The sequence below is a fragment of the Nematolebias whitei genome, chromosome 7 (genome assembly GCF_014905685.2).
Source record: "Nematolebias whitei isolate Nwh7 chromosome 7, NemWhi1, whole genome shotgun sequence".
Lineage (NCBI taxonomy): Eukaryota > Metazoa > Chordata > Actinopteri > Cyprinodontiformes > Rivulidae > Nematolebias > Nematolebias whitei.
In genome coordinates, this window is record NC_056504.1 from 33,747,535 (window position 1) to 33,765,233 (window position 17,699).

Here is a 17,699-nt window from a genome sequence, read left to right on the forward strand (position 1 = left end):
AGTTCATCACGCTACGCCTCAGCAACACACGCCTCCACTGGAGGTCAGGAACAACTGTTCGTCATCTTCCACATTGATTTTTATATACTTCCATCATTGTCTTATTTAAAATGATTTTACATGAAAATATGTTTAATAGATTCTTTCAGGGTGTTTGCAGCAAGTGCAAATAGCAACACAACAGCTCAGTCACTGGTGTTGCAACTCACTTAATTTAACACATTTTCTTACATTATGCACTATTTATTTATGTGTGAAAAGTTTACATTTCATTTGCAATTAATTTAGTGTCATTATTTGCCTCATTTCTATGTTATTTGAATATGATTGTAAATATGAAACTGATGTAAAATGAACACATTTTTTTTAAATGTGAGATTGTATAACTTAAGGTGCTGATGTTTCTCCGTAGGTGGTTGTTCTTTTTGAACCTCAAAAAGATTCTGTTGGCCGAATGTAACTGAAGCTGCTGTTCATGATCATCAGCCACAAGAGGAACAAATTATTGCTGCAAATTGTTCAGCAGTAAAAAAAAAAGTTTCAAAATATCTTCGGACACTATGGAGGGTGTAAATTATATTTAACAGAGAGCATGCTTGTAAAGAGAAAAGCGTGCAATGTAAACCTCTTGGATGATCAATTCAAATATGTTTTGTGATCAGAAATAAATTTTACTCATTGAGGAAAATAAAAAGACAGCAGATATTTAACGAGAACTTTGTAACAATGACATGAACTAACAAAAATAGAAATGTTCCATCTCACAGAGGGAACGTTCGCATTGTGCCAGTGTAAATAAAAATATCTTTTTAATTTAAATACATTTTAACACCATTTTGCATCTCTAATATGCACTTATTTCTAGCAGAAATACTCAGTTTGGCACATTTATTCTTAAACATGAAGAATAAAGTTACAGAATTTGACTTAAGCTCTTAGAACATGGCTATTCAACTGGCGGTCCGGGGGCCAACTCAGGCCCGCGAGTGAGCCCAGTTCGGCCCACCAATGGGTTCATTTTTAAACAAAACTAGATTTTAAATTGTAAAACAACCGTACTTAATGGGAACAACTGCTGATGTCCAGCCTTCAGTAACTGTGGCCCCCTGAGCAATATAGCTGAATAGCCCCGTCTTAGAATAAGGATTTACACGCCAACATTGATGTTTTCAAGTTTGCACTAACATTGGGGAAGACATTTTTCAGTTGTTTGTGGGGACGTCTTTAATACAGAATGATGAAACTGGTGCTGATGTACTTTATGAAAACCTTCCTGTACATTTGAGCTTACTATCCAATAATCCATCAGGTCGATCAATAAGCTAGAAACATGTGTTTTTATTTTTTAATCAGGAAGTAGGAGTTTAAGTTTACATTTGTAGAGCTTTTATGAACAATGTCTCCAAGATCTGAACCAAGAAATGCATGATGAGGATGAAATGTTGCCAACAGGCCAAACTACTGCCCTCTAGTGTTTCAGTCATGGAGGTTTGTGTTTTGTTTGATTTCTTGAAACGACACCAGGCTGGACTGTAACGAAGGCTTTTTATACAACATTAATGTAACTGTACAATAAATATATTTAAGAAGCAATTTAAAATAAACTCAGACTTATTAAAAACTCAGTGGATGTTTGTAATATAGAAAAGACAGCAACAAAATGTGTGGTTTAAGCATTTCACGCCTTTATTTCTTTTTTAACAATATTGTGGCACCCAGGTCTACAGTCTTAAACAACGTGCACAAAAGATTTTTTTTTCTGTCCTGCAAATAAAAAAAAAAAAGAGAATCCTGACTTGAGCAAAGCAAAGAGAAGGAATCTAGTGGTATATCACAACCCTTTCTTTGTTTAGTTCAAACATATAAATCGTTTCACTCCTCAGCCTTATCACATTTATTAGACCAATCAGTGTCCAGAAGTTATTTTGGTAGTTAAAAAAAATATTCATTCTTCCATTTAAAACAAATATTTCAACTTTTTCTTTTTTTTTTTAAAGTATATATCAATCTATACAAAAAAGCGAGGCCAACCCTCTGCTTCTGATCCCTTAAACCGAGTCCAGAAAAATCCCCAAAATCTCCCATCCTAGCAAAATATCAACACATGATCTCAGGACCAGCAGAAAGGGGGGAGGGGGGGAGACCGGAATGACATGTAGAGAGGTGACATGCGTAGTCGTACACATTTGAATTTATCTGAATAAATTAATCTGAACGTTAGAACATTTGTCGTCAGAACCAGATCTGATCAGTGACGGTGAAACTACAGCTACGTTTCCTGATCAGTGACATACGTGTAATAATCCAAGTTACAAGCACTTCAGTTGGGAAGGGGACGCAGGGCGAGGACGCCGTTGATTCTTAAAGCAAGTAAATATGGGCCAAAATAAAAGAACAAGAAAAAAATCTAAACAAAAGAAAACACTCTAGTCGTAATTTTTGATTCTTTATTTTTCTTCTTCTCCTTTTTAAAGAAAAAAAAGAGCTGTACAGAACTAAATCTATATGCCCCAATTGGGTTTTCCAACTCTACTTCTCTGTCACGGCAAAATTAAAATAAAAAAAAAAATAGAGCAAGAGAAACAAAACAAAACAAAAAAAGGCTACCATCAAATCATTAAAATCTGCAACATGACTCAAACGAGAATTTAAAACCTAATTTCCTGCTTCTTTTGACTAAAACCAAAACAAAAGAAAATAAATAAAGAACTCAGATTCAATCAGTGGCAGTTGACATTATTTTCAAATGAGAACGAGGATATACAATATATAAACTCTGAAGATGAATAGTTGCATTAGACTGCTGTATGGTAGCCGGTGATATAAAATGTGACTTAGTGCAGATGCAGTGTCCTATCAGTTGGCTGCCAGTCCTGTGGCCTCAGAGGAAAGCCTGGGGAAACAGACGCACACCCAGACACCAGGAAAAGAGAGAAAGGAAGGCATGCAATCAGACAGAAAGATAAACATCAATATCATTCACTGTACATTACAATAGTAGTATTCTCATTAAAAGGAGATCTGGGTTTATTTACCAGAAAAACTATGCTCGTATATAAAATGAAATAAGTGTCCCATGTGAGGAACTTCTACTACATGTGACTAATTCTCTAAACCAGCTACTGATCAAAATCAGCAAATTGACACTCGTCAGTTAAAAAAACAAACAAAAACTTGGATCAGAGGGCCCGTGCTGCTCATGTTTATAGACAAAATATGAAGCTGCGTGGCAGGAAAGGTTTGCAAAAAATACTGAAAACAGGAGCAAACAAGTCTGTTTTCACTGCAACTGTTTTATAAATGGGTTTTTATTTTTTTAAGCTGCAGAGTATTTTCTTAAATACTTCAAACGACATGCAACCCAACAGAGCACTTCGAGCGCAGACTGCAGGCTTACTCGCGGTTCCTAGAGTTTCCGAAAGCAGAAAGGGAGGGAGATCTTTCAGTTATCAGGCTCCTCTTTTGTGGAACCAACTTCCAGATTCTGTCCATAAGACTGACACGTTGTCCAGTTTTAAGACTTTCCTTTTTGATCAATGCAAAATTAGGGTTGGCTTGTTATGCTGCTATAGGCTTAGACTACTGGAGGACAAATTGACCTCATTTCTTTAAATGAATTGTTAAAATTGAATAGTTTTCATTTGATATTATTTCTATCTTAACATGTGATTCTCGAACTGCCATTGTGTATCTGTTCCTATCAAACCCAGCCGGTTGAAGCAGATGGCCGCTTGTCCTGAGCCTAGTTCTGCTAAAGGTTTCTTCCTCATGAGGGAGTTTTTCCTTCCCACTGTTGCCTCAAGATGAGAGTCTGCGATGGAAGCAGTCTGCTCCTCGGATAAATAATGTTAAATTATTATTTTTAAACACAAATGTTTCTGTTAACTTATTATTTTTATATATGAATGTTTCTGTTCAGTGCCCTGAGATGACTTCTGTTGTGCCTTGGCGTTATATAAATAAACCAAATTGAATGGAAAATGTTCAGATTAACCCAGTAATGACACTTACCGTTGACTTGTCTGTCTGACCAGCACTTCTACATTTAAATTTTCTAAAGTTTCTACTTTTTAGCTTTACATTGCAATTCCATTTATGATAGTTAATTATCTAATTTCATTTGTAAAAGTAACTTTCTGTAGTCTCCGCCTGTTGCCTGGCAACAAGTAAAACGTATTGAATTTTATTTTTTTAATAATCTCTGCCGGGCTGCTTGATTAGCTCCTGTTTTCAGTTTTTCTATTAAGCCAACGAGCTGCTGCAGCTTCATATTCAAAGACGTGAAGGGGATAAAATTTATTCATCTAGCTTTACTCGAGTGGGTGAACACATGTAACAATCAGATCCACAATACGTCTGTTTATTCTTGTAATTGTTCCTCGGTGAAGTTGTACTGAACCGAAGCAAATGGCGGTTGTGGGGATTTTAACATCCGAAGAATGATTCGGTGGCTTTCATACCTGAGGGAAGATTTTCTTTAAAATATTATTTTTCTTTCTTACATGAGCAAAGTAATCCTAAAACACTACATTATGTAACAGTCACCTAAAAACAACTAGAAGCTAACTGCACAAATACTTAATGACATCTTAAGAGAGAGCCGCTACCTGAGCAGAGCTTTCACAAAAAGAGAAACATTTCAGTGATTCAGTGAAATTATTCCCCGTCCATGCTAAGATTAAAGTCGTTTAAAAATAGAATGCACTCGACATGTCGTATCTTAAAGAGACAGATAAAATCACGCTACAGATATTTTATACATATGGCATTAATCATCTCTCTGGGTTTGTAACGGGGGGGCTGCTTTCGGCAGGATGCGAGGCGTGGCGCAGCCGGATACAAAAGCAAGTGCAGGTACAGACAACAGAGAGCATTGTCAGCACTTCAGTAGTAGATGACTTATGTTTCCTTCGTTAGTAAGGGGACAGCCTTCGCCTTTTAGACTTGGAGCCAAGCTCGGGGGCAGCTTTGGGCTCAGTGGCAATTGAGTGTGGGGGGTTACTGGCCCCACTGACAACATGGAGGGCCAGGAGAGGCAGGGGCTTCAGACTGAGGAGACTCGACACACAGGCAGGAGAGCTGGGGAGCAGGGAGTCAGTGGAGGAGGAAGAAGCAGAGGAGGAAGAAGAGGGAGGTGGCGGCCCTGGAGCCAACAAGGACAGAGGGATGGAGGCTGTGGGGGGCACCACACAGGAGGAAGAGGAAGAAGAGGAGGAGAAGGAAGAGGTAGCAGCAGAGGAGGTGGTGGTGGTGGTGGTAGTAGTAGTGGTGGTAGTAGTAGTAGTAGAGGTGGAGGGAGAGCACAAGCTGGTCTGTTCAGGGTTCAAGGAGGAGGAGGAGGAGGAGGGAGGAGGTTTAGAGGACTCTACACTGTAGAAAGAGAGACAAGGAGAGAGGGACAACACAGTCGGGATGGGTCACAGGGCAGGCTGATGAGCAATGGGCGGGGAGGGGGAGTTTGGGGAGGAGGCGGGATGGGGTCAGGTGTGGGGGAAATAAATCACTCAGGGATGTAACAAAAGACTTTCATTAGAAAAAAAATAATGAGTACTCATATCTGTAGTGATGGATCAATGTAGGAGAAAATTGTAAAAAAAAAAAAAAGTAACATAATAATAATGCCAATTAAAAATGCAAACAGCTTAATAAAATAAAACATCAAATTGGAAATATATTTTGCATTTGCATGGTACAAGGTCCACAGATTATTTTTCTCTAACAAATCACTGCAGGCTTGTAAAATTTAGAGAAACTTGATCCAGCACAACAGCACGAGTATTTAAAGAAGAGTTATCTTCTTTTGACTTAATGGTACTTTAGATATGACTTAATACCACAATCTGTTATTTTTATCCACATCTATGCTTTTAATTATTATCTCACCTGGCATTGATGAGGTACTCTGCCAGACTGATGCTAGCAGGCAAGCCTGTGATCGTAACCTGGCGGTCTGTTGAGCCGTCCACTGGATTTGCGATCTTGATCTGGGCACCAGACATTTGCCTAATCTCATTGATTTTGGCTCCCTGGCGGCCGATGATGCATCCAATAAGCTGCGACCAAGAAGAGCAGGCAAGTGACAGAAATGCAGTTGACAAATGCACTATTTATACAATGCACAGTTAAGATTAAACTTTTTTCACTTTAATAAAACTATCAGTTGACACTAGAGAATCAGTTTGGATTAGGCCACCAGTTCTGTTGATAATCAACTAATTATGCTGATTTCCAATGCAGTTTCATGCAAAAAGTTCTCAACTCTAATCCTGTATGAGGCATTAAAGCACCTACATGCTGAAAATGGCATTTCTACATTTTGAACGTTTATGTTTACAGTATTTGCACACGTGCCTTTATGATGACCATGATTAGGATATTTACTAGAAAAAGATATTTACCTCAAGAGCTTGGGTGGCTAAAAATATGCAACTACTGAATAAGTTGAAGCACCGCTTATTGTGTTCTTACACGTTGTAACTGTGGTTTTAGGTAGAATAAACACTTTTCCCTGTTATTACAAACACAAAAACAACTTTGCAGTGGCTGTGCACAAGTCCTGGTGTTCCACAAGCTCATATGGTGCAGAAACTGATGCATTTAGCTCTTTTTTTTAATTTTGGTCTAATCCTTTAAGGGAACAAAATAAAATAAGAAATTACTGTTATCTTAATTTTCTTTTCTTTTTTTTATCCTGTAACACTTACATCATTTGGAATGGTCATCTCATGAGAACTGGTTTGAGCAGAAGCATCAATTCCTGACAAAAAAATAAATAATTAAATTAAATTCAGTTTGTTTATACAGTGCCAGATCACAACAGACGTGGTCTCAGGGCACTGAACAGAAACATTCACAAACATACAAAAGCCAATTAGTAAAGTTCTTTTAAGGAAGAAAATACTGTACCTTAAACAAGCATTTAAACAACACTCGCTATATATAAAATGTACTAAAACAAACAGGATTCTAGTACAGCCTGTGAGTGGATTATATAAAGTGAATGAGCAGTACTCTTTGGGGGTGGGGGGTTGGCCCCAAGCCAGAAAACAATTTTGCTATCAAAGCAGAATCAGTTTTTTAACAAATGTTACTTAAAATTAAAATCATGTTAGGTGAATTTTCTGTTTTGGTCTTCTAAATATGTGAAATTAAAACCGTTTCCAGATTACTTTCCCGCTCATCCCATCCACAATTAGAATATTATCACCGTTTTTTTTATTTTTTTATTACCAAGGTCAACTTAACTTTTGAACAAAGTGCAGCAAGTGTAAATTGGATCAGTGAGTTGCCAAGTTGGTTGAGGAACAAAGAAAAGCAGAACAATTTTGCATACATACTGTCATTTTGTGCATGAACATTAGATAAACATATGCCCATTGTAAGGTTGCCACTATCTCCATCCACAGCCGTCAAAATGGATTCAGAACTTGAGATAGCGCACAAATGATTCTATGCATGTAGTCAGAATGTAAAATATTTGAGGTTCATGGATTGAAATGTTGCTATGAAAGCCCACAGGCCCTTGCTGTGCTGCATACCAGTGAATCCCTGGTTGCCTGGTGCAATCGGGAAAGGGCTCTGCTGCATAGCCAGCTGGTGAAGCTTGGTGAGCTGTGGAGAAATAGCAGCAGAGGAAGACTGTGAGAGTGAGAGGAGGAGGCGGGGAGAGAAATGGAGGAAATGGAAAACACAGGAAGAGAAGAAAAAATAGAACAAATATAAATCACAATCAGTAAAGACAGTTACACAAGAATGCACAAAAAAAAGAAAAATAACTTGTAGCGTTCAGACTTAATACTTGTCCTGAAACTTACAAGAACAACTGTTTTTGTCTAAGGAGCACAACATATTTATTCCTGTCTAGTGCAGGCTGTACTTTTTGATAAAGCTCTTCTTAAGTCTTTATGATCACAACAAAGTGACAATACACAAAGTAAGGAGCTCAGAGTATACAGCACATCTTTAGAAGAAATAAAAAGCTATTGTTGTCATTTGTAAACTAGACTTATTTGACCTAATTACTCAAGTTGTTTCAATTTTCATGCACTGATGCCAAAAGTCTGACATGTAAAAACATAATACAATTTTTTTCATTTACTGTTCCTCAACATCTTAAAAAAAAACAAACAAACAAACAAACAGAAAAGATCCTTCAGGCAACAGGTAGCCAAAACACAATATAGAGAGAACAATGTGTTTTCTAGGACAGACCAATGAATGAGACGTGAAACAAGGCTGCACAAAATCAGAAGAGAAGCAAAGAGTGAGCAGCAGGAACAGATTATTATTCATGGAGCAGTGGAGAATCTGGACAAACAAATGACAAATGTCACTTAAATTCAGAAATGAGCACGAGTTACTGCGCAAAAACACAAAATTTAGAAAACGCTGCTCTAAACAGCTGATATAAAAAGGACTGATAATTGTAGATAAAATGAAGGGATGAATTAAAAAAAGGCCTGTGAATCAACAGCTCTAGACTACCAAACACTGTGTGGGCAGGTAGGGAAGGGGAAGGGGGCACATCTGGGGAGAGAACAGCTGTAATTATGGGTGGGAGTGGTGATGGGGAAGGGCGAGTAAAAATATTCACTGCACTTACATCTGGTTGTGGAATCGCGTGCTGTCCTTGTACAGCATAAGCCTGAAACATATGAAAACAAAGCTTTCACAGGCCCCACATCTGATAATGTCGGGCAACTTATTTCTCCAGCTACGCAACTATTTAAATATTTATTTTAATGCTGCAATTAAAGCTAAATTTAAATGAACCAAGTTAAAGACTTATAGGTAAAATGTCTTGTCCAAAGTCTCCACATTTCTGGAAAAAGAGAAGTCTTTAGAGAGATAAGAGTAAAACTGAAGATAATCCAAGGAGGAGCTTTTCTTTCAAGTTTAAAATAAAGCATTTAGTAAAGTAAAGGACCATGTCATGTTAGGAGAATAAGCACACACAAAAAAAAGATTTGGGTTTGGATAAACGTTAAAGGGAAGCAAACCACCCCGCAAACAAAATCTGAGGCTTGAAACAAAAACTGGACACAAAAGAGACGCTATAACAACAACTAAATCTAACAGGGAACATCTCTTATGAGTAAACTTAAAGCTGCGAGTACATGGTGAAAGTATTAACTTGAAATAAATATATGCAGGTACTCCTATGGCTTCATGTCCCTATGAGCTATTGTCCAGTCATGTGCCATTATAGTAATTTCTGTTAAGCATTTTTAAAGAAAAAAATAAAAAGAACATCAAATATGAGCTTCACAATGACAGAAAGCTACAGTAAAAGACATGGGAGGAAATAAATGTGTCCCTGTTTTCATCTGATGCATCATAAATACCTGTCCACCTGCAAAGATGACGGGTGATCCTGAAGGCTTGGGTCTGTAAGGGATAGTGACCCCCTTAGGGGGAGACTGTAAAAAAAAAAAAAAAAAAAGTATCAATATTTAATTCTATTGTTTGTATATCTCCATTAATGTTCACATTATTATTGATGAAAGGTACAGACAGTAAAATATTTTACAACAACACACTGTATAAAATAAATCAATAAAATAATTCAAATTTACTTCTAATTCACAGGGACGAGTCTCTCACACATCTTCAACTTAACATGCTTCACTGTTATCGGTGTCAAATTACCTCAAGCATGACCACACAGATCTGCTTTACGCACTCAATTATTGACTGAGGAGTGCCAGCAATGGTGATGGCACGCTCTGTGGAATTGGGGAGCATGTCTCCTGCCACTTGTACCTGAGCACCGGTCGACTGGAACACAAAAGATTTGAGAAATCCAAACTCATTATGTATCATCAATATAAAACAAAATAAAAATAAAGATGACATTTAGTCAAAGAAAGTGGTTTTAAGAGTTCTGCATACCTCCCGAATTTCTTTAATCTTGCAGCCACCTTTCCCAATGAGGGAGCCACACTGGCTGGCAGGCACCACAATGCGTAGGGTCACTGGGGGCTTGCTGGTAGCTGTGCCGTTTGTCATTGAGCTGCTTATATCCTGCGACAATAAGAGGTCAGTTAACCTAACGTATGATTGGGTTGTCCACTGTTGACCTGCAACCACAACACCTACCTCTTCCAACTTTTCAATGATCATGGAAAATGCTTTAAAGATGGCAGTGGTTGGACCTGCCAATGTAATAATCCTCTCAGGACAGTTGCCCTCAGAGATGTTGATGCGAGCACCACTCTATTGACAAATGAAAACAATGATACATTCAAATTAGAGCTTTTAACAAAAAGGTGTACTGTGCGAATCTACAAACCTTATAGAAAGTATACCATGACATGCTGTACTGTAGTATCATCCAAGTATAAAAGAACTCACCTCTTCTCTCATCTTCTTCACAGATTCACCTTTCTGTTATAAGGAGGTTATAATTAAAACAAATGTATTTGGACTTGAAAACAAATCAAATAAGACTAAAAAGAGTTAACAGAAAGAAGCTTACCTTTCCAATAATGCTTCCCACTTCCTGCAATAAAAAGAAAAGTTCATTAAATTTTAAAGAGAACAATGGCCTAATTCTTCAAGCAATAGCAATTTTTGCACCGCTATTAAATCTGCAAGTTCTCACCAGCAGTTAATACCACCAGCTGGCCTTCATGTTATTTCAGCATTTGTATTTGAGGTACATTTTAAATAATCTGGGTCGTTTCAATGAATGACTTACGACAAGATTCTTAAAAAAAAAAAAAAAAATTAAAATAGGAATTGTTTAACCCTCTGTGGAAAAACTGCAGTTCAAGAATGACATCAGAAAAATGTGTCCTTTAGGAAATTGTATCTTTAGCAAGCTACAACTTAGCACTGCATTTTAAGGATGATGATTTTAATTTTTTAATGTCATAGTTTGGCATGTGTGCATTATATATAATCTAGTATGCGAGTCAGATATAAGCTGTTGCTTTTTGGCCTCACAGCTTCAAAAATCACTATAACAGCCAACTGTGGGACTCACAAGTGTAGCTATGCTGCTGTCACCAGTCCCAGATGGGTCTGAGACAAAATGGCTTGCGGTGCCTGTGGCAATGAATTTAAATTTTTTTATATAAAATGTAGACTTTTATCTTTCATATTTCTGTGATTATTCTCTTGTCACAACATCACAAGCATTGGTGAGTCCATCTTATGAAGCATCAGATTATGCACTTTAATCTAAGATATCAAAAGATAAAAGTGCATCACTCTCCGACCATGACGGGGTTCTTAAAGAACCAGCAATGTCAGAATTAGAGAGTATTTCTTCACTAAAAGAGCCAAGAATTACACAGATATGTTGATGCTCTTCCAGATGGCTTTGGTAATAAATTTATTTACCAACTAACTCAGGATTTTTTGTTATCTGATTTGTTGATGCATGCTTGTGATAGGCAAACAAAAGACATTTGAAAATATTTGATCTTTTTTCAGTTTCAATGCAGAATTTCCAGAATTGCTATGTGTAACGATCAACTAATTATGTGTAACGATCAACTAATTATGTGTACCTTTGAAGGTGTATAAGGCATTAACAGTAATTTACCAGTAAAATGCTCTTTTTTTAGCACATTACAAAAATACAACAAACATAACGTGAAATTACATTTAGAGAATAAAAAAGTCTTATGTTCAGAAGAGTCCACTTTGTAATAATTAACTCAATATTCTACTTTACTTTTAATAATTGATTCATCTAGTAAATACCCTTATCCCAATAAATCCCTGCTCTTCATAGATCTCAGAGGGGAGACTTCATTTCCATAAATAAAATGTCATCTGCTATTAGAATGCCCAACAAGCAGATGATGGGAGACCTCACCTTGCCATGCATGAGCAGCCTAATGGTGAGGGTGACATTGAGCCCGCCTTCAATCACGCCGGAATCCATAACTGCTACAATAGCCGTCAATAGAAAACTCAGGTCTTTGGTCTCTGAAACGGACCTAAATAAAAAAATAAATGAAACATTATACACAAGGGGAGGATGGAAAGACTGCAACAGTGTTATAATTCTTTGAATATGCTGGTGAAGATCATCAGTCATCCAGAACATGGTAAAAAAAAATGTTAAGGACAAAAACAACTGGACTTGTATTCTGTAGCTGAAGACGTTTTGCTTCTCATCCGATGAGCTTTCTCAATTTAAAGAACAAGGAGTGAGGGGTTCGAGTTATAAAGCCGAGGCGTTCTGTGAGCTAGATTCCTTGAATAGAAACCTTATGTATATTAGCAGTCCATTAAAATCAACTTTAAAAAGTCGATACCAAGTATCTACTGCTAAAGTATGTAGAAACATGTTGACATTATTATTAGGACAATATGATCTCAGAGAACCTTTTATCCAGTGTGATCTCATCTCACAGCATACAAACAGAGCATTAGTAAACAGTCAGAGGCTTAATGTAAACAATTCACAAAGTATGTGGGATTTTGGTTCTCACTTATCCAGTCCTCTGAGTAATTTTATCACCTTGTTAAATTGAACACAGAGCTTTACACACCATTTGAGTTTAAATCCAAAGCTGAAGGACAGATGTAGAAAGATAAACAAGCACTGTACTTCACAAAAATTTAGGGCACTAAGAACATCAGTGACAATGCAGCGTTACGCGTATTACGGTCAACAATCTCGTGAAATGAGGAGATAATATTTTATGGTGATTGATTTATACTCACCTGTCTACAACGAAATTATTTAGCGTCGACTTCTTCACTCAAGCAGCTAAAAAAACATGGTCGTGTGCCACTCATCGTTAGCTTGTAAAACAAGTTCATCGGCGTGTATACGACTATTTTCTTGCTGCTCGTAAAACTATAATTTTAGTAACACCGACACGACCAAAACATACGTCACACCAAGGGAAATGTTTATCAGCTTTCTTTGTACGTGTGGAGTAAGATAAAGGTAAACTAATTACTAAAGATAGTAGAAAGTCCGTTAGCCCTTTAGCATTTCCGATGGTAAATGAATGGAGCATGCGTGTTAGCAACGCTAGCTAGTTAGCTTAATTTGTCAACATGCTTATAATACCGTTTAGATCATTGAAGATGTATTCAGATGAACTCTTATGACTAAAAATATATAAATACGAGTAACTGTTTTTCAAAAGGCGACATAAAAAGTGTCTGCGCCGTGGCTAGTCAAGCTAAGCTAACCACATCACTCTGAACGGAGACTGCGTGTTCATCATCACGCGGCCTGTTAGCTGCTGCAGCTACACGGCGCGATTTCTTTCCGCTACTTCTGACCAAAACAAGTGTTTAAAAAAACTAGATATCGAATTTAAACTCACCTTATTCGTGCGCTGCTAAATGCCCGGGGGGAGGGTTGGGGTTGTAAGGGTAGAAGGGGAGGTTTGGGAGGGTAGAAACCCGGGGGAGAGTTTAAAAAGGACTCGGGGAAGAGGGAAGAGTGACGCGAGATCGAGCTCCACTCCTTTACACAAAGACAACAAAATTTTAACCTTTGACCTTTCACCCGTCACTCGTCACCCATAGCAACCACCCCACCCTGAGGCTGTTCTAACCATAGATATGGTTCTAACCAGCACGTCTTGTCATCTGAGAGGTCAAGTTACAACATGGCAGAAAATATGCATTTAAAAAAACAATAGTACATAAAATTAATATCAATTTTAAACACCAGTAAAAAAAAAAAAGTGTGTTGGAAATTATCAAGACTCTATAAATTATTTGTTGCCAATATGTTTGATTTTCAGAAGTATTGTTACATAAATTGAAACAAAATATGTTAAAGAGCCACTAGTGGGCATGATGCTTACTACAACTTACAAATAATACTAAACATTTATTTGTTAACAATGGAAAACAAATTATGATAGACTTTTTAAAAGATCAGTTTATTAAGACCAATAATCAAACATCCAACTTTATACATTTCACCAGTTTGTGTGTTTGCATTACAAATAGCTCCAAAGCAGTGCAGAATATTTTTGTTTTTACAGTTCATTAGTGATCAGCATAACATTAGGCATTTAGAAAATAAGTGTATCCTACTGTCTTCCACTCGTTAGACAAATCTACTCAGAAAACAAAATCAGTGCTTTATATTATTGTTACAAATAAATATTTCTAAAATAAAAACAATAGTGTATATTTGTACACAAGTATGTGCATGTTTTAAAAAAAAAGATATCTGCAAAAATTACCAAAACCCCAACTGTAGAGCATTTAATTCAAACAATATAACACCCACCCCCCAAAAAATAAAGAGATTGAAATTCTGTTTTTGTGTGTTATCTATAAATAAATTATAAACGTTAATGTAAATCTGCTTGATAAGAGCCATTTATGAGTGATTAGTTAATTAGAGCATTGCACTTTTTGAAAGTAGCATTTGGTGCAAGCTGATCGTTGAGTTGAAGGCCTCAGTCTGAATCACTGCTGCTGCTGCTGCTGCTGCTGCTGCTGGAGGACTGTAAAGAAGAAAGGTGGTTACAATTTTTAAACAGATGAGGTCACATAAAGTCACAACTAACAGCTTCCAAAGGCCAAACAAAGGTAAAAATTAATCTAGCATTACAACGGATGTTGTATTAGACCAGCTATAACGCCAAAAATTCTTACAGGTGAAAAGGATAATGGGTTTATGAGAATACTCTGGGCCCTGGCGTTCATAACATTTGTGCCTAAATATTGCAGCCCAAATAAACACCCAGTTGGAACTTTTACAAGAAAATTGTGCCAAGTTTAACCTCTCCAAACGGTTTCTTAAGACATCAAGATGAGTGTATTTTTGGACTTGATCAGATGTTATAATAGTTCTTGAGACAAAAAGTCACTTTTTTTTAATAAACTTAATTTTGCTCTTAGAAACATTTACAACAGGAGATTGTACTTTTACCAACCAACTGAAATTTTTAAGAGTATAATCTAAATATTCATTTTTATTCATTATAATAACCCTTGGCAAAATCAGCAACCATATACCGGTATACACAAATCTGTTTTTTTAAGTTACAATGTAAATCACACACAATTCATATGCTTGTGTCTCTATATAGGTGTGCAGCTTCTTGTATTTGTTGATTTATAACTGAATTAGTATGGTTTAGTGCAGTGTGGATATCACTGATAGGAAGTAGAGAGGCTGTGAAGGGTTAGGTTTTTCTGTCAATATTTCAGCAGCAGGAAGATCCTTTTAATCCACTTTTACACGGTCTTATTAATAATTTAAGATCAATCTCACCTTGCCATGTTTGAAGTGTCCGTGCTTGTGAGACTTGTGTCCCTTCTTCTTCTTCATCTTCTTTATTTTCTTATGCGCTTGTTGCCCAGCCAGCCCCAGTCCAACACCAGCTAAACCACCAGCTAAACCACCAGCTAAACCACCAGCCACGGGATGTAGCCCTTTATGATGACCTTTGTTATGACCTTTGTGATGATCTTTGTGGTGACCTTTGTGGTGATCCATGTGGTGATCCCCTTTGGGAGAGTGTGGGTATGGACCTGGATGAACCACTGGATATCCACCCGGAGCCACAGGATAAGCCTGAGGTCCAGGAACTCCATAAGGCATCACCCCTGGCTGTACGTTTGGCCCAATGGCTGGGTTCATGGGGGCTGGAAACTGGCCTGCAGGGTACCCAGGGTTTGGAGCCTGGGGGTAGACTCCTGGTGGAGGAACTGAGGGAAATATAGTGTTGTAACTAGGAGGGAAGGCAGGGTTTGGATGGTCCATTGGAGGATGAGGACCTGATACAAAAAAATAAACAAACAAATAAATACAAAATACTTATGCTTCAGTATATACCTTGTGTAGAATTTGTCTAAAAATGTTTGCTTTAAATGATATCCCACCTTGATTGGGCCACATGGTTATATTAATTTATTAAAAAATGTTCAGATTTCTCACAGTCCTGTGGAAACGGAAAGAAAATATGTAGTTTAGTAATTTGATAAAATACAATTAAAAGATTGTATGTTGTTTATAAACAACTCAACAGTAGAACTGCATTTTGACTCATCTCACACTTTTTAGTTCAAAGAAAACATAAAATAAAATACAAACTACAGCCCTCATTTAATCGGAAACAAACAGAAAAAAGTTGTCCGGCACTTTAAAATCTGTCAACTCAATAAAGTACTTAACTCGGGCTTAGATGGTAATCTGTAATTCCTGTTTATTAAAACCGCTTTCCAGTTGTTGAGAACATGTGCAGAGAGATACAGGGACATTTCACTAGCTCAAGATAGAAAAGCAATTCTGGATTTCCTGGTTATCCTGGCCCATTGTACAATGTACCCATTGTAAGATAAGATAAGAACTTTATTGATCCCGCAGGAAATTGTTGTCAGGGTTATTAACAGGTGAGTTTCACAATAATATAATGCTACATAAATTATTGCAGAGATTCTTTGTGCAAATCCCCTGACCACTGACTAGACTAGCTGACAGAATTAGGTAATTGTGGAGAACGTTTTCCTGACCTAAGCTGGAATCAAGCAGATCAGGTTTCTTTTAGTCACCAAGAAACAACAAACAGCTAAGAGTAGCCTCACATCAGCCTCATACAATCATGCGCTTTATGTTTTGTCCACTCTATTAATATTAAAAGAACGACACGATTTTAGAAGTAGCAGTCAGTCCATGATCATTCAAAAGCACTTCTAATTAAAGCCTTAAACTCAAAGTGCTTTTAAAGTAAATATAATAATTTAAAGAAAAATGTTTCTTCATGTAGAATTGATGTTTTAAAATAGTTTGAGGCTTCTTTTTGCTGTCCAGGATATACATTAAAATTGCCTTAGAACAACATAAAAAGCACCTAGACAACTTACTATTTCGAATTATGTTACAAAAACTAGAATGTGCACGTCAAATTGTGTCTAAATTCCTGGAAAACAGCAATTTGAGCAGCATAAAAAAAAAAACTTCTATTAAACTCAAGTTTGTTTTAAACCACAAAGTATAGATTTGAATTACCTGATCGCTGCAATACATATTTTTTATTATTTTGATAAATATTTTCTAATACATACGAGCTAAGTTACGCGTTTACCTGTTAGCCTTGATGTTGTGGAGTTTGTCAGGCCTTCTCGTTTGACTTCCGCGTTGAGCCTTTTGGTAGCTGCCCCACTAAGCCCCGCCTTTTTACATGACGTAACACGTTTTTAACGTAATGGGAAAAATAAATCAACAGACTAAGAATGAAAAGTTGACCTACCACTTTCTATTGTGCTGTAGAACTAAAACCATTCAGGATGTTACTCACTCCCGAATTCTGTCATGAGGAGTCACGAGCTTACGATGCAAATAAACATACACCTGAATGGAAAAATACCCATGTCCAGTTTTATGACGCAAAAAAACATTACATCAATAGCTCCAACACTGTCACCATCTAAACATGTTTCACATGGCTGCACATGCTTTATAATGGGGGGAGAGATATAAAAGAGTGAACAGGCATTCATAAAAATGTTATAAAAGTAAGGTTAAGAAAATGCTGGTTGTGTATTATTCATTGTTTGAATAAGCAGAAAAATATAACAAATGGCTATAAAGATTAAGTTAGTCATCCAGGTAGTAGATCAATTTAAAAATATCTGTATACAATCATTACAACTGACAGTGGATTTTGATTTGGATGAACATGAAATATTTTAATGCTTTAAAATATCATCTATCTATCTATCTATCTATCTATCTATCTATCTATCTATCTATC

The 17,699-nt window shown here is 36.9% G+C and overlaps 2 protein-coding genes across 5 annotated transcripts; both read right to left on the reverse strand.

Moving 5' to 3' along the window:
- Positions 1-1,983: 1,983 nt before the first annotated feature.
- Positions 1,984-13,481, reverse strand: LOC119411841 (poly(rC)-binding protein 2). Of its 4 annotated transcripts, none has more exons than XM_037678788.1 (13): positions 13,302-13,481; positions 11,828-11,951; positions 10,478-10,501; positions 10,354-10,386; positions 10,099-10,215; positions 9,892-10,023; positions 9,649-9,777; positions 9,345-9,419; positions 8,603-8,644; positions 7,539-7,638; positions 6,705-6,757; positions 5,884-6,053; positions 1,984-2,893 (listed from the first exon to the last, which is right to left on the reverse strand). In XM_037678788.1, exons 2-13 carry the CDS (start codon positions 11,894-11,896, stop codon positions 2,857-2,859), a joined length of 981 nt encoding a protein of 326 aa, XP_037534716.1. In that variant the 5' UTR covers positions 11,897-11,951; positions 13,302-13,481; the 3' UTR covers positions 1,984-2,856. The 4 variants fall into 4 exon arrangements, with proteins under 4 accessions (XP_037534716.1, XP_037534715.1, XP_037534714.1 ...); XM_037678789.1 differs by lacking the exon at positions 1,984-2,893 and adding an exon at positions 4,914-5,370 and having other exon boundaries at positions 13,302-13,365; XM_037678787.1 differs by lacking the exon at positions 8,603-8,644 and having other exon boundaries at positions 7,539-7,611; positions 13,302-13,365.
- Positions 13,482-14,030: 549 nt separating this feature from the next.
- prr13 (proline rich 13) lies at positions 14,031-17,074 on the reverse strand. The gene is made up of 4 exons (XM_037678790.1): positions 17,031-17,074; positions 15,829-15,887; positions 15,218-15,723; positions 14,031-14,444 (listed from the first exon to the last, which is right to left on the reverse strand). The coding sequence occupies exons 2-4, from the start codon at positions 15,842-15,844 to the stop codon at positions 14,397-14,399; spliced, it is 570 nt and encodes a 189-aa protein (XP_037534718.1). The 5' UTR covers positions 15,845-15,887; positions 17,031-17,074; the 3' UTR covers positions 14,031-14,396.
- Between the last annotated feature and the right edge of the window lie 625 nt (positions 17,075-17,699).